Below are 27,940 nucleotides of genomic sequence, written 5' to 3'. Positions count from 1 at the left end.
ATTCCGATTATCTGAGACATCCTGAGGATTTCATCCAATCCAAAAGATTTCGTAAATGTACATCTATTTGCTGTCTATGAAGCTGAATATCCAACACGCAATGGGAATTATGCGTAGGTTTTTTTTTCATACCTTCATAAAATAAGTCCTCATAAGAGAGTCAAACTCTTCGCGGAGCATCATCATCTACGTCACCTCCTACTGGCCAATCAGGCTCACGCCGCCTTGTGTAGATTCAAGACCTGCCGCACCGAGCAGCAGAAGTGACAAGACCTCCCCGTACGCGTGTTCACATCCACAGCTATACGAACCAGCGCGAGCCAAAACAGTCACGGAAATAAGACGAGGAAAGGACGGACGCGTGTGCTGCGGTCAAACCAGGGATTGCCACTGGATCACTTTACACCAAGCCTTTGCTCTTGATGATAATCATATGCGCAGAAGCCGTCCTCTGGCCCTATAGACGCGCGTGCACACTGGAGGTTGCGCTTGGAAGTGGACGAAACTTTTTGTTTGTTTGTTTGTTTGTTTTGCCTCTGACGTTTTGGATTCTGAGGCATTAAACGTTATACTGTGGATTTTAATTTTAAGATAACCGGAGGACCAAGATAGTGTGGATTTCCACTTTTCTTTTTGTTATTATTATTGTTATTCTTATTTAACTCATTTTTCTGGAGGAGCGGGGGCGTTCAAGAAGTTAATTTTAGCGGATTCGACGCAGGTGCTTCGGATCTGAAGGGCAGAATGGATGTGTTACTTTGACCCACGATATCACACACGATTCATTCATATTCAGCAGCTTCGCTTTCTTAATTGTTTTGAGAGCCAAAGACTCACCGCAACACTCCACTGGAATTACAATCATGAACTTTGTTGTTTATTTGATACAGTTATTTTTTGCGGCTCTCCTCCATCTGTCTGCTGTAAAGGTAAGGGCTTAGGGGGGTCAGTATGAAATGAGAGAAATTCTGAGATGTGCATTGGGGTTTTTATTATTAATGTGTAACGTGAGCTGGTCTTAAAGACGAAATGCATTAGCCTACACCATGTATATGCTGCAGTAAGTTACATAAAGTTTGAATTTACTTAATTTTTATCAAAACGAATAACCTAACGTTACTCAAAATAAAAAGTAAGTGTCTCTCTTTTTATTGTCATCTCTGGATGACCTTTAAAAGTCTTCCTATTCAACAAAATGTGATTCATAGTGTGGATATTAACATGCTTCTTTAAATAAGTTTTCACTTAAAATCAGAAATGGTCCTTCTGTTCCACTGTCGTGAGATCTGTTTTGTGACAGGAATATTTATAGGCTAACAATAGTATGGGACTGTTGCTATCCTAGGGTTTAATCTCAATTAAGTAAAGGATTTGGTGAGATATCACTATATGTGAAATGTTACGTGCTGTAACGTGTCATCCGGGTGCTGAATCAACCAGGAGGTTATTTCTTACTAGTAATGCTATCAATAGAGATACAAAACGACTTTCGGCGTTTCGTTGGTGCTCGCGATGCTTCAAGACTTAAAATACCGTCACCCGATGCTATTTTGACCAGAATAATGACAAGATATTACCTGAAATCCTGCTTTTCTTTGTCTCCCGCCTAATTAATTCATTTACTTGAATAGTGGCACGAGAATGCACGTAGCATGTCTGGTGTCAAGAAACACATTCGCCTGAGGTAATTTTTTTTACCGCCGTTTGATTGTTTGGCGGGCAGTCGTCGTTGTCCCAATGTTGGGCGCAGAGAATGACAAAATAAGAGATGTCTGCTTAGATATGTAGCAGATGGTCAGAGAGGCAAACCGGCGAGATTCTCACGCAACACCGAGAGTTGTTGCGCCAGTCCACCACCTGCAGTAACGCGAGCAACCAGCAACCGGTCACCACACACACACCATGGCGAGACTAATCTGTAGGCGGGAAAGAATAATAGTCTGAATCGTAGCTGGAAGATGATTGGCTCTTTGCAGCCTCTTTAAATAACAAATGAGGTCCCTTATGAAGATTATAGAAGGTTTCTCTGTTTTAAAATAAATCATTTAGTTGCATTAAAGATTCTAAAAGCCCCTTTAAGTTTTTTTAAAGGGACCACCATGACATAAAATCATTTGAAATATGTATAATGAATGTTGTATGTGTGTTTAAGTTAAATATGCATTAAAATACTAACATATGACCACCCAGGACAACAAAACCGTTCGTGTCAATTTTTGGAAATTGAGATTTATGCATTATCTGAAAGCTAAATATAATTTCATTGATGTACACTTTGTTGGGAGAATATTTAGCTCAGATACTAAAATTTAAGATGAAAACTAATACAAATATTGAGAAAATCATCTTTAAAGTCATACAAATTAAAATTCAACAATCAATATTACGATATTACTAATCAAAAATGCAGTTTTTATATATTTATGGTACTACATTTGCTAAATGTCTTCATGGAACTAGATCTTTACTTAATGTTGTAATGATTTTTGTCATAAAAGAAAAAAATTATCATTTTGACCCATGTTTTAGACCAGGGGTGTCCAAACTCGGTCCTGGAGGGCTGGTGTCCTGCATAGTTTCGCTCCAATGTCCTTCAACACACTTGCCTGGAAGTTTTAGTATACCTAGAAAGAGCTTGATTAGCTGTTTCTGATGGGTTTAATTAGGGTTGAAACTAAAATATGCAGGACACTGGCCCCCTAGAGCAGAGTTTGGGCACCCCTGTTTTCAGCTTAACACTGGTTTTGTGGTCCAGTGTCACACAGGCTACAGTATGTGCTCAGATAATAAGCTATATATAAATAAAACAGTGCAAGGGATAGTACTACATTAGTGACAAGCTGTTGTATCTCTAAACGTTCAAGTTTCACACATTTCTTTTTCTGACACTCCATATAAACCGACATCCCACTTCTTTCTTGTGTTTAGTCCATTAACAGATGTTAATTTTATTGAAGAACATGCAGTTCCTCAAGCTAGAGGAATCTGTTGTTTATTACCTGACAAGACTGCAAGTTTATGTTAATTAAAACCAAAGAAAACAAACATTTCCAGAGGAAATGTCCTATAATGCCTTCTGCGATTATTATTTTGACCAATGGGAGGATTTAGAGTCAACGATCCAATGCACATTTCCCAAATAAAACATGAAACATCTAATAATTTCTGAAAGTTATAGCATAGTTTAAGTGATAAAAGAAAGTTTTAAAGTAATAATTACCACATTGTCAAATGTAATTACATGATTATAACTAACAAACTATATCTTTTATTGTGTGTTCTGTTATATGTAATTTCTCATTTCTCTATCCTGACAGGCTGCCCACATACCCAAAGAAGGGGGAAAGAGCAAAAATGATGGTAAGTCACTTTAAATGTGCTTAAATCTCTTCATAGATGATTATGTGAAGTTTTCATGAAATGAAAAGTCTCTGAAAAGAGACCAGCACATGGAGCACCACCTAGAGGACGTGTTTGTAATTATACTCTCGCTTTTATCTCAGTTCTGTCACTTAAAAGGCAGGTAATCGTCCAACGCAGTGTGTGTGCTTTTGTTACGCAACACTCATTCCACCTAATATCACGCTGAAACTAAACATTCATAAATATTTGCTTAGACACTCAAGATTAGGAGCCCGTGGAAATTTCCCACCCTCATTAGGCTGTGCAAAGGATCGTCAAAGTGAATAATTCATTCTGCCCGCAAGCAACCTTGTGTGGAGTCATTGACCATGGCCGTGTTTGTTTATTAACAGAGACACTGTATGATTTATTCCTGATTTGTCCTCAAGGTCACAATTATTTGTTAGCAGTGGACCTGGTTGTTTGTATAGAGTCCCTGTTACGTTTCTGAGGGAACGCGTATTGTTATTTTTACATCATTCCCCATCTGCTTCCATTCGCATTCACTTTCCCACAACATCTGCTTGAGGATTTTGCTTAGTATTAAAAGCACATTTGCATCATAACAGAAACCGAGCCTTATTGGGTAAAGGGATAGTTCACACAAAAAAATCTAATTTCCTCAACATTTAATCAAACTTATTAATAACTCAAAACAAGATATTCTGAGGGGAAAAAGTAGCCATTGATAGCTATAATCGATGTATAAATATGTTGTCAAAAATATGACTTTTGCTGTGTGTTCAAACTACTTTTTTTTCCTTGGGCGATAACTTAATTGTTTTATGTTCAACCTACTTAAATTTGTACAAACTACTAAGTTAACTTAATTCCTTGATGTTGTCCCAACACTTTAAGTGGAACCCAGCATTTCTTTACAGCGTATCTTCCTTTGTGTTCAACCGAAGAAAACCTCAACCTTTGAGCAAGTTGAGTAAATAATGACAGAAATTGTGTGTGAACTATCCCTTTAAGAGCTACCGAATCAAAGCCGACCACGTGAGAGTTTACCAAATAAAGATATGGGATACAAACATATGGCCATAAATGAAGAATGATAGGGCATTGGGTGAAATGTAGCTGGTGCCACCAACAAAACCAGCAGTTATTGGCCGCGTCTTTATCAGCATCATAAATAGGGTTGCACTTGGGCTTTTTTCACATGGCTTTGGGGCTGTGACAGATTCATGGGTGGCAGGAGCTCACGCAGGGTGGGCTTCTGGTAGAGGTCAGGTGTCTGCCATGAAACCTGGCGCCGCACTGCCTGAGGTCATGCTTTTCCCTGGCAGCCTGCAGGTCAGGAGGCTCTGGGGTCAGAATGAATGATGGCGAGCCAGTTTAAGGAGGTGTACAGATTAGGGTGGGCGTGCAAGTGAGGCACATGTGCTGCTGTGTGTGCCTCAACATGTGTGACGTTTCTGGTTTTTTGCGCACTTGGCATAGTGAAGTCCCCATTGCGGCCTGTGAGAGGCATTAAATGTGACTAGTTTTGCTGGGTTCCACACAGTTCCTTCATGTTGTCCCAACACAAATTGATTAAGTTATTTTTAAGTGGATTGAACATACAACAATTGTTATGGCTTCAAGATATTGGAAAAATGTCTATTTTTTTTATTTTGCGATATATATTGCGATATGAATACAAATTCAAAAGAGTTAATATCTTAATATCTCTATTTAGCAATGTTAGATGATTCTGCAGTGGGAGTGCATCTCCATACAATCTAATAAAGTAGGGGTGGGCGATATGACCTAAAATTAATATCACGGTATTTTTCATCTTTTGAACGGTGACGGTATAATATCATGGTATTACTTTCAATAGCAAAATAATATACATCTCAAGGAAGAACGGACAAAAGAAAGTCTCACTTCTATCACTCTTTAAAAGTTTTGGTTTGGGTCATTGTAAATGCTCAGTCTTGTTATGAGCTGATCTTCATTTCTCTGTGTTGGTGGAATAAAGCAGGCGAGTCAGCCGCACCAATTTATGAGCAGACAGAGCAGGATTCTCATGATGACCACCAGCGCAATACCCCTCTTTGTTATGAGCCGTAGTTTCAGTGTAAACTTAGTAAAGGTGAGTTTCTTTGGCGATGATGTGTACAGTGTTAGATTTTATATTTAGCGGACATTTGCGCTGAACACGCGGTGAATGCAACGCATCGAGATTCGGGCACCTTGTCCGAAAACACTCGATTGATCTCAGCTGGCGGATCAACATTTACCTCATGTTATGATCGCTGTCATCTGCGCCATTATTATTATTATAACTTTAGGTGAGGTTTGCAAACCTGTGCACTTTTCACTCTTCAGCCGTTTGCATTTCCTGCAGTAACAAAAGCTCCCTGTTATCTGACAGCGGGAAGCGTTGAGTGACTGACAGCTAATATGAACCAATACAGCAGCAGGGTAGAGCGATTCAGCAAGTTTTTAGAGAAAATCAAATCAGATTGCACTACAACCATTATATTCAGACACACAAATGCTCCCAAATATATTATGAGGGCGCAGATTAAATTTCGGGTGCTCATGCGAACAAAATGGTTGCAATTTCGAGCCCTGTAGTATAAGGACATGTATTCAGACCACAACTGAACGTTTGAAGAAAATTGAATGCCTTATTATTTAGAATTAGCTATTATTGATGTAAATGCAGCTGTTCAAGGCACATAATTGATTTATTACGGTATTGACGGTATTAGAAAATCCATGTCGTGGCGCAATGTCACACCGGTGATGACTATGACACCGGTGTACTGCTCACCCCTATAATAAAGTATCTATAAACTTTTTGGTGTCCCCTGAAACATTTTTGTTGTGCTATTTGCAGTGCATTTCTGTAATTAAGGTATATTATGAATTTATTATTACGAATGATCACATTGTGAAATTATATATTGTGCAGCCCTAATTGTTATAATAAAATAAAACCCAAGAATTGTGTTGATTCAGCTCATTTTACTGTAAATAAGTAGTTTGAACAAGCAGCAAATCTTTTTTTTGAGTGTTGATTCAAACCTGTATGCTGTTATTTTGATTGTAAAACACAAAGGATGAATCTTCACGCCACTCTTTTCATATTCACCATGACTGTTGGCTATAAAAAGGACAGGGAACTAAAAAAAGAGTACTTGTGTTATATATTTTCCCTTGTGAAAAAAAGATGTACACCTAAGCGTGAAATGAATTTAAAACATAAACAAGCTTGATGTTAAATCTTACAGTAGGCGAATGTGAATGGATTGTTCACCAGTAAGTGGTTCTAAAATTGTATGAAATTCTTTCATCTGTTGAACACAAAATAAGATATTCAGAAGAATGTTGGAATAAAGCAGTGTTTGACATTCATATAAGAACAAAAAAATCAGTATATCTCCCTTTGTGTTCAACAGAAAGCACTCAAACAGGTTTGGAACAAGTCGAGGATGAATAAATAATGACATTTTAATTTTTGTGTGAACTATCCCTTTAAATACATCTCTAAATTCAAAATTACTAAGTAATTATAGTTAAACTAAACTATTAAACATAACAAGCCAAGCTTTAAAGGTAAAATGACATACTTTTAAAACTTTTATGCCATATACTATATAAATGAGTAATATATTTGTTATTACACCTTTCTAATGATGCCGTTTCATAGACATATTGTCAAGTGTACTCTCTTTTAATGCAATTAAATAGCCTTCTATTTCACTGATGCGATATTATGAGAATTCAGTTAAAGGGATAGTTCATCCAAGAATGAAAGTTCTGTGATTATATACTAACCCTGCACTTGTTTCAAAGCTTTTCCTTCTGTTAAACACAAAAGAAAACATTTTAAGGAACTCTGAAAAACGGTAACCATTGACTTACATTGTATGTGCTTTTCCTATTATGTAAGTCAATGGTTACAGGTTTTCATCCTCCTTCAAAATATCTTCTTTTGTGTTCAACACAAGAAGCTCATAAATTGTTTAAACCCACTTGAGGTCGAGTAAATAGTGAGTAAATGTTCATTTTTGGATGAACTGCCCCTTTAAGCACATATTTTTTCCACAAGGGTAAAGACTTTTTGAAGCAGTGACAGACTCAGTCATGGTTAATTATGAATAAACAGTCATGCATGGAAAAGAGTCGCTGTAAAACTCTCTTTTTGTGTTTAACAGAAGAAAAAAATAAATAACAGCAGACAGGTTTGGAATGACACAAAGGTAAGTTAATATTGAGATAACTTTACTTGAATGGGAGAACGGTGTGATAGTAACTGAACACTCTCGCTTTGCTTCCTCCTCAGTGATTCCCTTCATGGATGTGTATAAAAAGAGTGCGTGCAAGACGCGAGAGCTGCTGGTAGACATCATCCAGGAGTATCCCGATGAGATCGAGCACACTTACATCCCGTCCTGTGTGGTTCTCATGCGCTGTGCAGGCTGCTGTAATGATGAGGCGCTCGAATGCGTCCCGACAGAGACACGAAATGTCACTATGGAGGTGGGACTGCTTTAATCCAGCGTGTGTGTGTGTGTATATATATATATATATATATATATATATATATATATATATATATATATACAATTGATGTCAGAATTGTTGGCCCTTCTGTATATTTTTCCCCAATTTCTGTTGAAATGAAAAGATTTTATTTAACACATTTCTAAACATAATAGTTTTAATAACTGATTTATTTTCTTTTTGCCATGATGACAGCACATAATATTTGACTAGATATTTTTTAAGATACTAGTATTCAGCTTAAAGTGACATTTAAAGGTTTAATTAGGTTAATTAGGCAAGTTAGGGTAATTAGGCAAGTCATTGTATAACAATGTTTGGTAACACTTCAGTATGGGGACCAATTCTCACTAATAACTAGTGGTTAATTACCTGGTTATTATTAAGATATTGACTGTTTATTAATATAAAAAAATAAATTGGTAATATTTAAATAGCACTTAGCATTCATAGACATAATAATGATAATAATGTAACACTTTAGTTTAAGTAACAATTCACACCATTTATAACTGACTTAATACTTCCCTGTTCTTAAGATATTTACTGTCTATAAGCACTATAAGATCAAAGTATGATCGTAATCTGCATCCCTAATCCTGCCCAATACCTAAACCCAGCTACTACCTTACTAACTATTAATAAGCAGCTAATTAGTAGTTTATTAATCTTACAGTCTTTGTTAATGATTTGTTAAAATTGTCAATTGAACATTAATAATACTAATAATACAACTAATATTAATAATAATACTAAAGTTGTTAATGATGAAATTAATATTCTGTGATGAGGGTAACAGTGATATCAATAATAATGAAGGTAATAACAGCAATAATTCTAATAATGACGTGCAGTGATGATGATAATAAAAATGATAACAATAGTAATAATGGGGAAAAAGGACAGCCTTCGGCCTGCTTCCTATGACTACTATGCTCGCCCAACAGGGGGACCATGAGGCGCTGTGAACTGGCATGTCAGCTATGTTGTTTACCGCTGCACACTGTGTTTATGTGGTTTAAACTGCTCTTGGCCATAGCTGAGGCCTGGTCTTGCTATTTATTCAAGTATCTGTTAACTTGAATTCATTAAACTGTGGTTAGAACATCATCTTCTCTTCGAAATCTCATATATTACAGTCATAAATGTGCAAATATACAATTAATGTGCTTTTTTTACGTGTCCGTCTAGGTTCTGCGGGTCAAGCAACGCGTATCGCAGCATAATTTTCAGCTGAGTTTCACAGAACACACCAAGTGTGAATGCAGGTATGTCTGTTAAAGTCTATGTGAAATTAAAACAGGCACTGTTTACTTGATTTTAGCTCACATTGTTTTTTTTACACTGTAAAAAAATGGCTGTAAAGTTTACAGCATTACTGGCAATTTTGGTTGCCTGTAATACTATAAAATTAACTAGTGCAGTGTACATTAACAAAAAGTTTTACAGCCCAATTGTAATTATTAAATGTACAATGCGCTTGTAAATTTTACAATATTACTGGCAATTTTTACAGTATTACTGGCGAAATTTACAAGCGTTCTGTAGATTAACAATTACAACTGCACTGCAAAACTACAGGACAATTGTAATTGTTAATTTACCATGTGCTTGTAAATTCTACAGTATTGCTGGCCATTTTTACAGTATTACTGAAAATTTTTACTGAATTACTGTCAAAATTTACAAGATCACCGTAAATCAACAATTACAACTTCGTTGTAAAACTACAGCACAATTGTAATTGTTAATTTACAGTGCGTTTGTAAATTTTACAGTATTACTAGCAATTTTTACAATATCACGGGCAAAATTTACCAGCACACTGTAAATTACCGATTACAACTGCGTTTTTAAACTACAGCACAATTGGAATTGTTAATTTACAGTGCGCTTGTAAATTTTACAGTATTACTAGCAATTTTTACAATATCACGGGCAAAATTTACAAGCACACTGTAAATTACCGATTACAACTGCGTTTTTAAACTACAGCATAATTGGAATTGTTAATTTACAGTGCGTTTGTAAATTTTACAGTATTACTAGCAATTTTTACAATATTATGGGCAAAATCTTCAAGTACACTGTAAATTACCAATTACAACTGCGCTTTTAAACTACAGCACAATTGTATTGATCAATGTCTGACCATTTTTTTCTATTTCCGGCGGTTCTTTTCTGGTAATGTCACTTTGATGGTTTCAGCCACAATATTCTTAGCCATGCCCCTCTTACTGTTAGTTTGCTAAGACTGAATGGTGCGCAAAAAGATATCCCCGTCCCATGCTCAATATTCAGTTCCAGTTGGAAGTGCATCAACAAACTTAACAAAACATCCGGTTCATGCAGAATTTAAACTAGGATTAAATGTAACAAATAAAAAATGTTTCGATTCAGATTCTGCTCACTTATTCTGCTACTTGATTTTCTAATATTGGAACAATAACAGAGCTGCAAAATTAATCAATGTCAATTATCGTGCGCATTTTGTTAGTAAAGCCAGTTCTGTAATCAGTAGTAAATCTTCAGCACCTGCTTTCAGATGGAGCAGCATTTACTACACAGAGCCATAGATCACTGACAACAATTTAATTAGTGTGATTCTGAAATCAAAGATAATCATTCTTCGTGTTTGCGTGCCTTCTCAGTGATCTACGGCTCTGTATTGCTGCTACATCAGAAAGTATGTGAAAATGCCACATTTAGTAACATGTTTTGACTCCAAACTCACTTTATAACTTCAATCGTGTGTCTGAAATTTGTGAGATGATTTCATAGTCGACTCACGTTTAATCAAAAAAGGTAATTAAATCCTTTATTTCCTGTTGACTCCTCTAGAGCGCCCTCTGGCTTTCATAGAGGTTTACTACTGATCACAGAGCCGTGCTTTTCTGACAAGATGTTCATTATTATCACAGCTTTTGCTAATTTGCGATTTAATTTAGATTCATCACGCAGTCTTAAAAGATGTCTCGCTGCTGAAATATTCTTTAAAAATTCTTGTAGTCTGAGTGAATGAATCCTTTGAGTCATTTTTGTGAATTAATCCTCTTAAATCTTCTTTTTCAGGCCAAAGGCAGAAGTCAAAGCAAAGAAAGAAAAGTAAGTTGAGTTTTCAGTTCATCTCATGAAAGATTATTTCCTATGTCAAGCTTTTTGGGTGATTTTATAATTATAGATGTCTATATATTCTGTTTTTCCTACGGGGCATTTTGGGAATTGCTTAGGATTTGTTTGTTGACCGTTTGGACTGATTTACACGTAGATGGCGCAGGGCGTTTCTAAACATGCAGCTAAAAATGTGCAATGATTGGGATGATTGACCGGCAATGAGAAGCAGCCAGCTGGACACTGTGCTAGCAGCTAACACTCACCAGCAAGATGCAGTTTATCTCTAACTGTTTGCCTAGATTGACCAATCACATAGAAGCATAAGCAGTGAATTCCTGTAGGAGCTAGACGAAAATGACTTGCCTCGTCAGTGGGTTGGTGTTTATCTAATGTAAATGACTCAGCCTCAGCAGTCTGTATGAGTGGAGAGAATGTCTGAGGCAGCTGAGGTGATGTGGGTGAGAAATCCAAGCGTGCATTTATTCATCATTTCCAGACTCACGCTGCTTGCATTGTCATAAATGGTGCATTCCATTTGCCTATTATTCTATTAGTACTTATAAGGCGGTTTTGCCTAGTATGAAAACACTCTAAATGAACTCAGATGTCCACAGCGTCAGTGCAGTTCACTTTGTAAACACACAGGACTCTGGGTTTACTTTATATTCACTTATATTTCTTTCCAACTCTAAAGTTCCAGGAAGTCCACCCCTTCTTGCCACTGACTTTAGTAATAAAATAATAGCTAAATGAAATACATCCTTGAGGAAGTATCAGCAGAATTTGATCAAATTAATCAAAGATTCATCAAAAATGCAAGAAGAAAGTGAACAATTTGTCTGCAAATTCAGTTTGGTTTGCTTAAGACCAAAATTTCGTTAAGATTTACTCAACAACACACTCAAAAATATGACATTTGTTGATTGCTCAAACTATTTGTTTAAAATGAGCTGAAACGACACACTTTTTGAGTTTTTTGATGGGACAACTTAATTGTTTCTTGTTCACTCCACTTAAATTTGTTAAAACCAGCTAGTTTACTCAATTTTTGTTGAATGTTTGTGCTTTATTAATGTTTTCAAAATATTATTTATAGCTACAGAAAAATTGACCACTTGTAGAATATCACATCTTGACAAAATATTCATATTTAAAATGTGCGGTTATTTGAAAGACACTAAAATATAAACAAATTAAACTTATTTTGATTTCAAATTCTTCTTTAAAGCTTAAAAAATGAAGAAAATTGTAAAAAAATAAATAAAAAAAAGAAGAAAATATCAAACAACAACATTACTAAAATTAAATCAGAAAGTATTAAAAATGAATTGTAATTCAAAATCATTTCTAAACAATGCTAAAGTAACACAGGACTCTTTCTATTTTCAATTATATTTCATTCCAACTCTAAAGTTTCAGGAAGTCCACCCCTTCTTCCCACTGACTTTAGTAATAAAATAACGGCTAAAAGCAATGCATCCTTAATGAAGTATAAAAATTCATCAAATTAATCAAAGATTCATAAAAAAATGCAACAAGAAAGTGAACAATTTGTCTGCAAATTCAGTTTGGTTAAGATTTTCTCAATGATGCACCTAAAAAATTTGACATTTTTAAGCTTTTTTGGAGGACAACTTAATTGTTTTACGTTCAGTTCACTTAAATTAGTTAAAACTAACAAGTTTACTCAATTTACATTCTTCCAGTAACATTAATAGAATGTTTGTTCTTTAATAATGTTTTCATAATATTATTTACAGCTACTAAAAAAACAAGTGACCATTTGAAGAATATCACATCTAAACAAAATATTCACATTTAAAGCATACAGCTATTTGAAAGACATTAAAATATAAACAACTTAAACTTATTTTGATTTCAAATTCTTCTTTAAAGTTTCAAAAATGATAAAAATAATCCGAAATATGACAACAACAACATTATTTAAATGATAAATGAAATTCAAAATGATTTCTAAACAATGCTAAAGTAACACAGGACTCTGGGTTTACTTTATATTCACTTATATATTCCAACTCTAAAGTTCCAGGAGGTCCACCCCTTCTTGCCACTGGCTTTAGTAATAAAATAATGGCTAAAAGAAATACGTCCTTGAGGAAGTGTCTGCAGAAAATCACATCTGGCCAAAAGATTCAGTCACTTTATTTTGATGGTTCGTTTGTTGAATTTAAGTTACTTACATTACGTACAGAGCAGTATCAACAGATATTAAGCAGACAGTCTACTAATACTCAAATGGAGCATCAAAATAAAGTGTTACCAAATATTCTAATTTAAAACGAACGGTTATTTAAAAAGACACTAAAATATGAACAGCTTTGATTGTGATTCTTCTTTGAAGTTTTAAAACATGCAGATAATAGTAATAAAAATAGCACCAACACACAACAACATTATTAAAAGGATAATAGAAAGTATTAAACATGAAACATAACTCAAGATAATTTCTATAGTACCAGGACTCTGGGTTTACTTTGTTTTCACTTATATTTATCACATTTCATGATTTCAATTCTTTAAAGTTTCAAAAGATGCAGAAAATTCTACACAACACACAACAACGTTATTAAAACGAAATCAGAAAGTATAAGAAATGAAATATAATTCAAAATAAGAATCAAATCACGATAAAATAACAGTCCATCACCTTTCTCTACTGTATTACTATCGCCACAAAGTATAAAAGCTCACTGATGTCATCTTGGCATTATAAAAGTATAAAAATAAATTGTAAATGCTCAATAAAACAATTATCAACGTAACAGAGTGAACTCTGAGCGCATATTCAATGCCACAAATGACGTGCATTTAAAAGCATGCTATTATTCCCTGAATTTCGATCCAAATTTATTCAGTTATACTGTCCATCAAAGTCATCGTGACTCTCAGAGCACACCTCGACACGCCTTCAGCTCCCGTTCGACCACAACAAAGCGAAATGAAACGCTTGACTGTTCTCACACCCAAACAGTGAAATCAAAATCCACTCAGTGTTACAACATCCCAATCCCTCCTACTCCTCAGGCGCAAACTCACCGGGACTTACTCACGACACAACACCCAAAAACTAAACCTGCTCTTCCTTTCATTGATTTCTTTTAGACGTCTGCCAGAAATAGACATGCAACAGCTATAAAAAGACAAGACTCTTATAATGCAATCCGCTGAACAATCAAACGTTAGTCATTATGCTAGATCTATTGAATGAAAGGCTGATATGGACCGTTAAAGTTCTCGTGGAGGATGCTGTTTGGATCAATTGAATCCCGGCTAGGTCAGTTGGCACTTCAGTGTGGAGTTTTCATGTTCTCCCCATGTTGGCGTGGGTTTCCTCCGGGTGCTCCGGTATCCCCTAGAAGTCCAAAGACATGCGCTATAGGTGAACTGAATAAGCTAAAATGGCTGTGTGTGTGTGAATGAGTGTTTATGGGTGTTTCTCAGTAATGGGTTGCAGCTGAAAGACCATCAGCTGTGTAAAACATTCTGGAAGAGTTGGCGGTTCATTCCGCTGTGGCAATCCCTGATGAATAAAGGAATTAAGCTGAAAGAAAATGAATGAATGGAATGTTATTGTAAATTTTCACCATATATTATAACCCAGAACTTTAAAATAATGTATGAACCAGCGACCTTCTTGCTGTGAGGCGATCATGCTACCCACTGCGCCACCGTGACGCCCCTTTGAACATTCATTTTAAAATAACTTTTAATAATTACCTTAATAGCATAAGATGTTGCTAGCAATATGTAATATGTAAAAGAATATCCCTTCAGAGCCATCATTATCATAGAGGTTGTAGTGTGTGGAGCTCTTAGACTTGAGGTTTCAGTGTTAAAGCCTGGACTGATGCTCTGACCTGCCAATAACCGGCAGTTTTATGGGATTTGTTTGGGTTTTTCTGGCAGCTGTGAAGTGAAGACCACCCGCCGCTGCTCACACTTGCTCAACACTGACCCTTAATGCTTCCTCCGTACTAATCATAGTAACAAGTGCCGTTAACCCACTTTTATTTTTAGCCTTCTAAATAGTAGGTGATCTCGAGACACAGGTTATTGTTGGTTACCGAGAGCTACTCCACAAACCCTCTTTACTTCCATTGTGTCTTAAGCTTTGTGTCCGATTATACATTGACCGCTAATATATCTGACGCTACATGTGAATGTCATGGGGTTATATAATGCTAATATGTGTGTGTTTTTTCTGTAACTCACATATGCCCACTAAAAAGTCACTTATAAACAGTAATGTGCTTCAACCGCATTATTTAATTCAAACACAGTATAAAAGGAGCTTTGTATTAATAACCAAAATATTCAAGTATTTCCACATTTAAATCAGTCATGATGTTGCTTTATGAAATATAACTGAGGTCATTCAAATGTTGATTCAGTTTGGTTCAATAACTGTGTGTCTGTGTTCCTTAAAGAGCTATTTTTACCCTATTTACCCTATATTAATGGTTGAATATATGGCAGCACAGTGGCTCGGTGGTTAGCACTGTCACCTTGGTTGCATGTTCTCCGCATGTTCGTGTGGGTTTTCTTCGGGTGCTCCGGTTTCCCCCAAGTCACGTGGTATAGGTGAATTGCATAATCAAAATTGTCCATAGTGTGCAAGTGTGAGTGTGTATGGGTGTTTCCCAGTACTGGGTTGTGGCTGTAAGCTTGAATTATGATCTGGAGGGTTCAAGTTCAGCAGTGCGTGTATGTTCAGGTGAAGTGTTCAGAGATGAGTTGGGTCAGAAAGGCTCAGAGAAATCCTCATGGGTTTCAGCGGCGTCTCTCTCCGCACGTAGGCAAGCGTTCGCTGATTCACAAGCTCAAGTTCAGCTGCTTGTACTTCGATCCTCACGTCTAAGCTCCTCAAACACACACACATACACATATATACACACTCAATCCCTTCAGCTGCTTAGGTGGACTGTAGAGTCACTGTGTTTCCTCATGAGGCCTGTTCATGACGCGCTGCTCCTCGATTTAATTACTGCTCATTAAGGTTGTCACAATAGCAACATTTCAACAAGCAACACTGAAGTCAGTGCAGTTTCAGGTTCCACAGGAGCAAAGATACCTCAGCAAAACTCAATAATGAATATGTATACTACAGATATATGTATATATTAATATAAATATTAGCAAAAGGAGTTCAAAACAGTGGCTTTTGTACTATATTTACATTTTTGGTGACCCTAGACCACAAAATCGTACACTCAAAACAATTACATTTGTCAAACTGCTTATTTTAAATGAGCTGAAACAACACAATTCTTCAGGGACAACTTAAGGTGAGCTAAAACCAACAAGTTTACTCAATTCCTTTATGTTGACCCATACACCAATCAATTTTGTGCTAAAAATACATACAATAGCCAAAGATGCATTGTATGGGTCAAAAGATTTTTATTTTATGCCAAAAAATCATTGGAATATTAAGTATATATTATGCTTCATGAAGATATTTAGTAAGTTTGTTACTGTAAGCATGTGAAAACGTAACTTTTTATTGGGTTTTATGTATTGCTAAGAACATTTGGACAATTTTGAAGAAGATTTTACAACAGGGAATATGTGCCCAGGGCTAGATTTTTGAGAACTGAGAAGTATGTGCTTGTGGATACATATATTGATGTATTTTGGGTGTAAAATGAATGCGACAGGGTGGTACAGATGACTGCTTGCCTCCTTATAGACATATTTTCTTGTGTGACTGATTAGCTTGGTTGCCCTACGTACGGTGTTGGACTTTGGATGCAGAGACAAGTGGTTGTAGTCTGGTGAAGGACGGTAACAAAAACCAGCCTCTGGTGGGTTTATGAAAAATGGATTGGATTAGAAAACGTGCCCCAGGAACGTATTTGAGATTGTCAAAAATGTACAAGGCGCCCTCTAGTGGACTAGTGAAAAAAAACGGCAAGCTGTAACCCAGGTAGATAGTTTCAGCAAGCGTGGGTTGAGATTTTCCTAATATTTACATTATTTTTAACACACAAATTCCAGATTTTTAAATATTTAATTTATAAAATATCCAAATATTCTTCTATCTAAACAAATTTGTCAATGCAGAACTTATTTATGGTTGTGTCTAAATGCCTTTTTCCAAAAATTAACACTTATGATTGATTTTGTGGTTCTTGGTCAGATTTTCAGTCTTTTATGCTCAAAAAAGCTCACTTTATTTAGTCTAGTGCTATTTAATATTACCAAATAGTATTTGTATTTATAATATACAAATACACAAGTATGGAAAAATTAAGAGCGCACTTGGAAATTCTGTTTATCTGGACTTACAATACTTATGTGTTTGAATAAAAAATATTTTTGCTTTATTTTGTGAAGTACTGAAGGCATTACTTTAAAATTAAAATGATGTCAATGTTGTTTTTTGTTTGTTTTGTTTTGTTTTTGCCTCATTTAAATTAACAAAAGAGAAGAAGAATTAAGAAATCAATGTTGAGTCAAATATTCCCAATTTTCAATTACCATTCTCAGCTAATATCTATCTATCTATCTATATATATATATATATATATATATATATATATATATATATATATATATATATATATATATATATATATATATATATATATATATATATATTGTGTGACTAATTACTTTTTTCTGAGAAAAAAAGACAGTATTTTATTTGAAATGTAGAAGAAATGTGATCAGAACTTTATAGAACCCAAATATTAACAATTTTTGATATGTATACAACTTTTTACTAAGTATTTTAACATTAGGCGGAAATGACAAACAAAAAATAAAGCTGTGTTTTTTCTTTAAATATACTTAGTGCTTTTGAGATCGTGGCGCTGCTTCTCTTAGATGTCCTATTCCTGCGTTATTCTCCTGTTTTGCAGAAAGCCCAAAGTGAGGAGGGTTAAAAACCCAAAGAGAGCGAGAGAGGGAGATTCAGGCGGTCTCAGCGCCTCGGCTCACCTGCGCTCAAGCAGTACTTTACTCTCAGTCATTGGCTTTATTTATGGCCAGCTTGTTTGCTCTTTGTAATCTCACTCAGTCTGCATTTATTTTGACTCATATTCACACTGTTGGCCCACGGCCCGCAAAGAGGAAAGCAACCAAAGGTGAATAAACAGCGGCTGCATGACTGTCTCTGTCATTAACTAATGTACAGCTGGGATGAGGCTCTGCACACCTGCATTACTGTAGTGTTTCTGACAACAGCTGCTCCACTGTACACATGGGACTTTATTTGAAGAGCTTCAGTCAAAATGATTTCGTTTGAGTGTGTTAATACGTATTAATCATCATAGGAAAACTCATTTTAATCAGTTTATTTATTTACTTTACTACATAATTCTGTCTTATTTTGTGAATTACTGATGGCATTTCTTCTTAATTTAAAATAGATTTTCTCATTTATATAAAATAACCCAAATGGCATGTTTTCAATAAATCCAAAATTAATCATTTCTGGTTTGAATCTTTTTTTTTTGTTTGTTTGTTTTTTGCTTTTTTACTTTAAAAACAATGGTTTTACTTACTTTTTTATAGTCAACTAATCGCTTTAAAAGCATCGTTTTTTACTCAATTCTTTTAAAGTATAATCGACTAATCGCTTTAAAAGCATCGGTTTTTACTCAATTCTTTTAAAGTATAATCGACTAATTGCTTTAAAAGCATCAGTTTTACTCACTTTTTTTAAAAGTAAAGTCAACTAATCGCTTCAAAAGCATCAGTTTTACTCACTTTTTTTTAAAGTATAGTCAACTAATCGCTTAAAGCATCGGTTTTACTCACTATTTTTTAAAAGCAAAGTCAACTAATCACTTTAAAAGCATCGGTTTTTACTCAATTCCTTTGAAGTATAATCAACTAATCACTTTAAAAGCATCGGTTTTACTCACAATTTTTTTTAAAGTAAAGTCAACTAATCGCTTTAAAAGCATCGGTTTTACTCACAATTTTTTTAAAGTAAAGTCAACTAATCGCTTTAAAAGCATCGGTTTTACTCACTATTTTTTTTAAAGTAAAGTCAACTAATCGCTTTAAAAGCATCGGTTTTACTCACTATTTTTTTAAAGTAAAGTCAACTAATCACTTTAAAAGCATTGTTTTTTACTCAATTCTTTTAAAGTAAAGTCAACTAATCGCTTTAAAAGCATTGTTTTTTACTCAATTCTTTTAAAGATAAGTCAACTAATCGCTTTAAAAGCATCAGTTTTACTCACTATTATTTTTTAAAGTTAAGTCAACTAATCACTTTAAAAGCATTGTTTTTTACTCAATTCTTTTAAAGTAAAGTCAACTAATCGCTTTAAAAGCATTGGTTTTACTCACTATTATTTTTTAAAGGAACATCAACTAATTACATTAAAAGCAACAGTTGTACTCACTTTTTTAAAGTAAAGTCAACTAATCACTTTAAAAGTATAGGTTTTACCCACCTTTTTAAAGTAAAATCAACTAATCGCTTTAAAAGCAACAGTTTTACTCCTAAAAAATTGAATCAGTCAACCAATCACTTTCAAACTTTTTAAAAAGTCAACTAATCATTTTAAAAGCAACTTGTTTTTATTTATTTATTTTTATTATAATTTAAAAAACTGTGTTGCTAAACTGTGTCACCTGTGGTCGAACAAGCCATTTTTGCAAACACTGCTTTCGCTTCATACTGCTTTCCATGGCATATATGTGAATCTGTCTGTGTGTGTGTGTTTGTAAACGCAGTCGTCTGTGTTGTCTGTGTTTCTGATTTCGCTGTTGTCACTAATCATCATTTCTCATGTCTGAATGTTTGATGGACGAACGAGTTCATGATTCGCTCGCATCACACACAAGCCCAGCTTTCCTTCCACTATTCATGCTAAATCTGAAAAAAGCTAAATCTGTAGCGCTTGATGCGGTGAGGTTGTGTGTGATGGTGAGGCGCATGAGTGTGTGTGTGCGTGCACTGTGGAAACTGCTATTCTTGCTTAGAGGTTTTGCCTGGTTTCTAGTCCAAATATAAAAAAAATATGAAATCATAAAGCAATTTATTATTACTAGTAAAGAAAATGCTGTTTGACTTAAGAATTTTTGATATTTGGACTAGAAGTAGCTTAAGTAAGAACTGCATTTTTTGCAGTGTGTGTGTATGTGTGTGTCCAGCGCTCTTCCCAGATCACTAGTGCTTAGTTGTCTCTCTGTCTCTCCTTCTGCTTCTCTTGCAGCCACTGTGAGCCTTGCTCAGAGAGAAGGAAGCGCTTGTATGTGCAGGACCCCCTCACCTGTAAATGCTCCTGCAAATTCACACAAATGCAATGCAAGTCCAGACAACTTGAGTTAAACGAAAGAACTTGCAGGTTTGTTTATGAACTGTCACCATGTGCAACATGCATCTTGTCTTCCGGTCTCTTCTGAAAACTCTTTCTCCTTGCTGAAACGTGCATGATTCTGCTTGTTGCATTATCTTATAGGCTGCGTCTGCATTAGTCTGGATACATGGAGAAATGTTTGCCTTTCATCTGCATTTAGCTGCATTTTGTCCTGCATGCAACAAACTGAGTTTTTTTGAAGATGCTCTCGCTGATATTATATTATATTATATTATATTATATTATATTATATTATATTATATTATATTATATTATATTATATTATATTATATTATAATAAATTATATTATATTATATTATATTATATTATATTATCAATTTTATATTCTTTTTTAAATATTGATGTTTAACAGAGCAAGGAAATTTTTAACAGTATTTCTATAATTTTTTTGTGTGGAGAAAGTCTTATTTCTTTCACTTTGGCTTGAATAAAGCATTTTTTCACATTTTAAAGACAATTTTTAAGGTTATTAAATAATAATATATTATTAATAATACTATTAATAGCCACCTTCATTTTTTTTTCTCTGTGAAAAAACACTTTCCAATGACTTGTCTTATTAACTTTTATAATTAACATAATTAGGCCTTTAAACTGCACTTTAAGCTAAATACTATGCTGTGATACAATGTTTTTTTTTTTACTTAATGTTTTTGGTCTTATGTTTCTAGAAATATATTCTCCAAATATCTTAAATCAGAACGCTAGACAAGTAAAAGATAAATAAATTATATATATATATATATATATATATATATATATATATATATATATATATATATATATATATATATATATGTATATAATTTGTGTGTATTGTTTTGTTGTTTAAAAATAGCATGTCAAAATTAAATGAGACATAAATTAAACAATGTAACTTACTGTTTGAAATTAGACTTGAAAAAAATTATCACAAGAAGCTTTAACTCAAGTTAATCAGGTTTCAACTACACTGTAAAAAGCAATTACTTAAAAAAACTGAGTAAAGACATTGCCTTAAAAGTGACGAGTTGATTTTGCTTCAAAAAGTATTTCTGTTTCAACTTAGAGCTATTAAGTTCACTCAACTTAATTTTTATAATTATGCACAGTTTATTTACTTAATCATTTTCTGGCAGTGTTTACTCTAATCTCAAGTCTACTAATCGCTTTTTACAGTGCACATTTTGAAGTTATACAAAGTTTAACAATTTGATCATTTTGATTTATGTAAATTGAGATGACTAGAAAAGCTCATTTGATTTAACTATTTTGTTATACTGACTGAATTTCAGCAATATTTTCTATAATATACCTCACTGGCACTTAATTTACCTTGTATAAAGGCAAATCTATCATAATTTTGATGGTAATAATAGCAAAGACAAAAACAAATAAGTGTTTAGAAATTAGTTATTATAACTATTTTGTTTAAACAGGTTTTTTTTTTTTGCTCAGTTAAACAGCGCTTATATATAATATTTGATAAAAGAATAAACAAATGTTAATTATTATTCAACTCTATTTTATATACAGTCAAGCCCATAATAATTCATATTCCTGGCTTCAGACAGTATGATATCCTTGAATAAAAATATCAGTTTTGCAGTATCCCGGTATTGTGATTACTGCTCTAAAATAAGTTTTTTTTTCTGCTGTCTTCATTAGTTTCAAAAACATATTTCTTTACAACACATATAATAAACCCCCTTACATATACCTTAGTCACGGTATAACAGAAAGTTCTAGCGGTTTTAAAACCTTGACTTTTCCAAACTGAAGTAAACCTTGTAAACGATAAACGGTTATCGTTCCATGTCTATCCCTGCCAAAATCTGACTTTAAATCCAGAATTATTCCAAAATTATTAGTTAATTCCAAAATTAAATGTAAAAAAATGAATAAATAAAGCTACGATTCTAATTTGTTTGTTTGTTTTTAAGCAGAAATGCTTTTCTCAAAAAAATAGTAACACTATATACACAAGTACAAGAAAAAATATTTCTGATTTTATTTGCAGTTGAAATCTGAATTATTAGCCCCCCTGTATATTTTTATTTTATTATCGGAAAGAAGATTTTTATTTAACACATTTCTGAACATAATAGTTTCTTCTATAGCCAATCGAAAAACAATATTGCTTAAGGGGGCTAATATTGACCTTAAAATGTTTCGAAAAAAATTAAAAACTGCTTTTATTCCGCCCGAAATAAAACAAATAAGACTTTCTCCAGAAGAAAAAATATTATAGGAAATACTGTGAAAAATTCCTTGCTCTTTTAAACATCGTTTGAGAAATATTTGCAAAAAATAGGGCTAATAATTGTAACTTCAACTGTACATTCGAACAAAATGAGCATTTTCGGATGTATCCAGAATGATGTATCTGCATGTTCAGGTGGACTTTGCGTGTACAGTATGTGTGTGTGTGTGTGTGTTTTTGTTTGGAATAATGTTGTAAGACACAACCGTTGATGTCCAAATCTAGCACATCCCTGCCTTGCACTGACGTCACCTACATGTTGTGTAGTGTCAACATTGTGGATTTGATATTATAATGAAGTGTTTACGTGATGTTAATGAGGTATTTTGTCAACAAGGATATGATTTGGTGATTTCCAGTAAGCAGGGAAAGTGCATATGTGTGTGTTTGTGAAGTGGAACCCTCATCTTATCGTTTATTCCTCATCGTTTTGTGTTCAGACCTTAATTCGCTGCCATAAAGTGCAAAATCACAGCATTTTTCGGATTTTAGTGTTGAAGTAATATGTGAATATCAGTGTGTCCATGTGGTTCGCTTCTCATCAAATGTCCCACTAGTGTGTGATCTTATGTGGTAACAGTCTTTACTCTACAGTGTTGGGGCTATCGCATTACAAGTAACACAAGTTAAGTAATAATAATACTTTTCTAAATAACGAGTAAAGTAACGCTTTAGTTTTAAGAAATAAGTAATAATGTTTGAGTTACTTTTAAGTTTAAGTAATTAGCTTTTAAATTAATAAATAAATTGCTGAATTAAAATTTAAGTAGTCACAGTGAATCTCGCCGTCAATGAGAGAATGTGTTCATTATTTTGAACGCATCTAAGACGAGGAAAAGTGATTTTACTTAAGACAAATAATACAAAAGTAGGAAACAAATTGCTTTAAACTTTTAATAAGCTATATATACAGCGTGTATAGCTCTGGAGTCAGGACGTTCTCAGATAACATTATCCTAAAATATTATGTTTTGATATGTTTTTTTAAAGATAAATGTAGATTATACAGTGTGTTGTTAATTGCAGAGCTGCAAGGTAATAAAAAGTAACGCAAAAGTAACTCAAAAGTAACGTAACGCATTACTTACCATAAAAAAGTAACTAAGTAACGTAACTAGTTACATTTTTGGGAAGTAACTCAATATTGTAATGCACTACTTTTTTTAAAAGTAACTTTCCCAGCACTGTTAAAGCCTGGTTTATACTCGACGCATCCGCTAGTTCGCTCGAGCGCGCGTGGTGAATGTGACGTCATCGTGATGTTTGTTAAGCTTTGGGTGCACGCGACATGATTTCGGCTGGCGGAGCACACAATTTTTTTTGAGAATCGAGCGAATAGTTCACACGGCGCCGCCTTTGATTTGAGTTGAATATGAATCACTGAGGAGATTTAGTCTGAAACGGTTCGACTGTACTGACATCTTTATGATCCTTCCATGCGTGATCATAGGGATAACCGGAGGAACAATAATTCTTGGCTAGAAATTGCAACAGCCATGGGAAAGGAGGAAAGGTTTTGTAAACGTTTGGAAAAACCTGAGGGATTAGTTAAAGCCAAAAGAGGCCATGGCAAAAGTGGAGACCCAGCTACACAATTACAGAAATATAATTTTTCACCATTCATAGGTTTTACACTGATGTAAATATTACTATTTTGAATTTAAAACAATTTAATAGTGGCAAAACTATATTTAAGGAACAAATGATTTCTTTGAAAACTGGAAAGGAATATTTGAACCTACAATATACTGATGGCCTGTTTTTCTAGGCTTTATTGGTGATAATGGTCAGGAATGTTGGACCATTATTGTCTTTTTAGCATATCAGTAGAGGACAGAAACTAGCCAGACAGCAATGTGTGAATTGTGGAGCGGGCTAAATCTAAATATACATCAGTATTTTTTAGTAAGTGTACTTATTTGCTTTTATTCTTGCCATAATAAAAAATATATTTGTAGAGCAACTCATGTTGTGTTGTCATTAATATTTTAATAAACTTTAATAGGTAAATCTGTCAGAGATATGAACAAAAGCAAGTGATGCATCAAAGTTTGATTAAAAAAATCTTGAACGCTTATAAAAATCTTTATAATCATTAGAATAATATATAAAAATAATATGTTTAAAAATCAATTTTAATATGATGTAGTTCCGGAAAATTCCTACTTGTCTGTTTATCCGTCTGATTTTACAGTCAGTTTCTTTTGATCGCCCTCTGTCGCTTTAAAGAATATCACAACGGCGAACGTGTCAAGTATAAAAGCCTCATCCGTTTCGTGAGGTACGCACGCAGTCAGCAGAGGTCCGAGAAACGGTGCCAGGTGAAAGTATAAATCAGGCTTACTCTATATGTGTTACTGTTATATTCAATGCAAATGATAACATATTTTGATTGGTGATTCCAGCCAAACTAAGTTATAACTCCATCCAAAAGTGTAACATCTGTTCTTCAATATGACGTTTAAACTGTCTAAACCAGGCATGTCCAAGCTCGGTCCTGGAGGGCCGGTGTCCTGCAAAGTTTAGTTCCAACCCCAATCAGACACACCTGGGCTAGCTAATCAAGCACTTACTAGGCTTTCTAGAAACATCCGTGCAGGTGTGTTGAGGCAAGTTGGAGCTAAAATCTGCAGGACACCGGCCCTCCAGGACCGAGTTTGGACACCCCTGGTCTAAACTGTGCATTATGACGAATGTGTAATCACAAGTAATGACATAAAGGTTTCAAAAGTAAACCTAACCCTAAACCCAACCATTAAACCTTCGGAGTTTGAGTATTCCTTTGGGAAATAGTTGAGTGAGTAAACAGGCTTAACTCTGATTGGCTACATGGAGTCGAGTGGGTGGAGTCGCATCAATAAGTGCCTTGGATTTCCTTAAGTGTGTTAAGATTAGAAGGGATACAGCTGCGGATACTCACATCATAGTATAGCATAATTTTTGTCACACTGTACATCAATAATTCATATTATTACATTACTTTTAGGGTTGGGGTTGGGATAGATGTTATAATTAATATAAATAATAACTTCTGACTGCAGCTGTATCCCTTCTAGCAACAAGTCCTTAACATATACCAACATGGCAGATTTCTAACCAATCCAATTGTTCTCTTTCAGATGTGAAAAGCCAAGATGATGAGCGAGCGAGCGAACGCCGGGCAGAACACTGCATGAAGGAAGGAACTTAATTAAAAACTTTTTAAACGGCACAGCACTTTCAAAACCTGAGGAAGAACATTCCTTGGACAAACTGCAAACACTATCCTGAACGGAACACTAGAGGAGAAATCATCCCATTGTATATTTTTAAGATGTTAATATATAGAATATTATATATATATATTAAATGACAATGTGTGTCGCTGCTATCACCTACAAATAAGTCAACGAAGACGCTGCTTTTTCGCGTGTGAATGGGATATATTGCAGTGTTACTACTTCTGAGGCCTGTGATTGGACGAAACACAGCGAGGGATGCATAATTAAAGACTCAGACTTCACTGAGAGCCGACAACCTCCGAACCTTCCTTTACGAACAGTACCAGACTGTCAATCAAAGGACAGGAAGTGACACAATTAAAGATTCTTTTCCGGAATCTTCGGAACAGTGGGTCCAGGAACGGAACGCGAATGCGGAACTCTCTTTTTCTGTGATGTCACTTGCTAGGGTGAATTCGTAGTCGAAAAGACTCCTAGACTGACTAACATCCAATAGGACTTGGTGTGATAATACTAAAGGGATATTACGTGTATGTATATATGACAAAAAAAAAACACACTCAAATCAGTGACGTTTGACATTCCACATTAAAAATACTATAGTACGTAGTGTTTTTGAACCATACTATGGTAAAGTGTATTATACTGACTTTCTTTGCTGCTTGTTCAAACTACTTATTTAAAATTAAGTTGAAACAACACAATTCTTAATTTATTTTAGGGACAACTTAACTGTTTTATGTTCAATCCACCAACTTAAATTTATAAATTAAGTTGACCTAATTGATTTGTGTTGGGACAACATAAAGAAATAGTTTGGAAGCCAGCATTTATTTTACAGTGTATCTTATAATATCAAGTACTTTACTAGAGTGTATTCCAAAAACGACACTATAGAATTGACTAGAGTATTTTGTAATGTGTGAAGGAACGAAGTCGTTCTGTTAGTACGTGGTATTCATAAAAGGTTCATTTTTTTATTTTTCCAAAGAAAGAGAACATTGCACACAATTTTAGGAACTGTTTATTACCACACGACATCTGTATATACATTTCTAATATCCCTTTGTGTAGTTCGCTGCACCTAATTTAAAATGTTAGAACAGTATTCTGTCTATTTAATTTGTCTATTTATATCGAGTTATTGTTATTGTTTCATGAATCTGAAAAACTGTGGACTGCTTTTTATAAACAGACAAACGAGAGACAAAAACATTCCTGAAAAGCGCCTTTTTTAGTTTGTTTATATCAGTGATCACATCTGTGGAGAAGTTTCGGGATGACAAGCAAACATTCTCTTTGTGTGCCACATTTTCAGAGTAATATATTTAATGGTGCTGTTAACATCTTTTTTTTTTTGTGTGCGTTTTTAGTTTATTATTATTCCGCATATTTATTTTTTAAATAATATTATTTTGTATTAAAGCAGAAATGAATTTCAATTTGGCGAGTGTGATGGTGGTTTTTTTTTTGTACAAGGTGCATGCTGAGTTTAAATGATGGCAGTTTTACAAAGGAATAGAACTTAATTAACATTTCACCAGTGATGTAAAGCAACTAATTACAAATACTCAAATTACTGTAATTGAGTAGTTTTTCTCAGGAATTGTAATTTACTAAGTCATTTTAAAAAATGTGTACTTTTACTTTCCCTTGAGTACATTTTTAGTGCAGTATCGGTACTTTAACTCCAGTACTATCCTTCAACCTGCAGTAAATCGCATCATAATGAAGTACTTCAAGACATGTGCGTATTATAATTGCAGTAAACTGTTTGGAAGCATTAAAAGTGTCCAAGAGGTCCAAAATCTTTACATGTATTGACCCAGAGACTATTTACGTGCATGTCACTGATGATAAGATGACTGAGGTTTACTGTATAATGACCAAAATGGCTTTAAACACCCAGCAGGCTTAAGACGTCAACATGACGTGAGATTGACGTTGTACCCTAACGTTATGGGGACGTTACGTTTTGTTTGGAAATGAAAATCGGATTGACGTAAGAAGGCCGACATCAATGTCGAATATCCAACCTAAAACCAACCAAATATCAATGTCTAATGACGTTGTGTGGAGGTTTACCACTATGACG

At 34.4% G+C, this 27,940-nt stretch overlaps 1 protein-coding gene across 4 annotated transcripts; it reads left to right on the top strand.

Moving 5' to 3' along the window:
• Positions 1–256: 256 nt before the first annotated feature.
• On the top strand, positions 257–27,287 carry vegfaa (vascular endothelial growth factor Aa). Of its 4 annotated transcripts, none has more exons than XR_008839123.1 (7): positions 257–929; positions 3,318–3,360; positions 7,685–7,881; positions 9,097–9,173; positions 10,978–11,010; positions 17,904–18,128; positions 20,217–20,305. XR_008839123.1 is itself a non-coding variant. In XM_056475240.1 (7 exons), exons 1-7 carry the CDS (start codon positions 864–866, stop codon positions 25,760–25,762), a joined length of 567 nt encoding a protein of 188 aa, XP_056331215.1. In that variant the 5' UTR covers positions 257–863; the 3' UTR covers positions 25,763–27,287. The 4 variants fall into 4 exon arrangements, 3 of the variants coding, with proteins under 3 accessions (XP_056331215.1, XP_056331217.1, XP_056331216.1); XM_056475240.1 differs by lacking the exon at positions 17,904–18,128 and adding an exon at positions 25,744–27,287 and having other exon boundaries at positions 20,217–20,348; XM_056475242.1 differs by having other exon boundaries at positions 17,904–17,995; positions 20,217–20,332.
• The last annotated feature ends 653 nt before the right edge of the window (positions 27,288–27,940 follow it).

Source organism: Danio aesculapii, chromosome 16 (assembly GCF_903798145.1).
Source record: "Danio aesculapii chromosome 16, fDanAes4.1, whole genome shotgun sequence".
Classification (NCBI taxonomy): Eukaryota; Metazoa; Chordata; class Actinopteri; order Cypriniformes; family Danionidae; genus Danio; species Danio aesculapii.
This window is presented reverse-complemented; position numbering and strand designations above follow the sequence as displayed.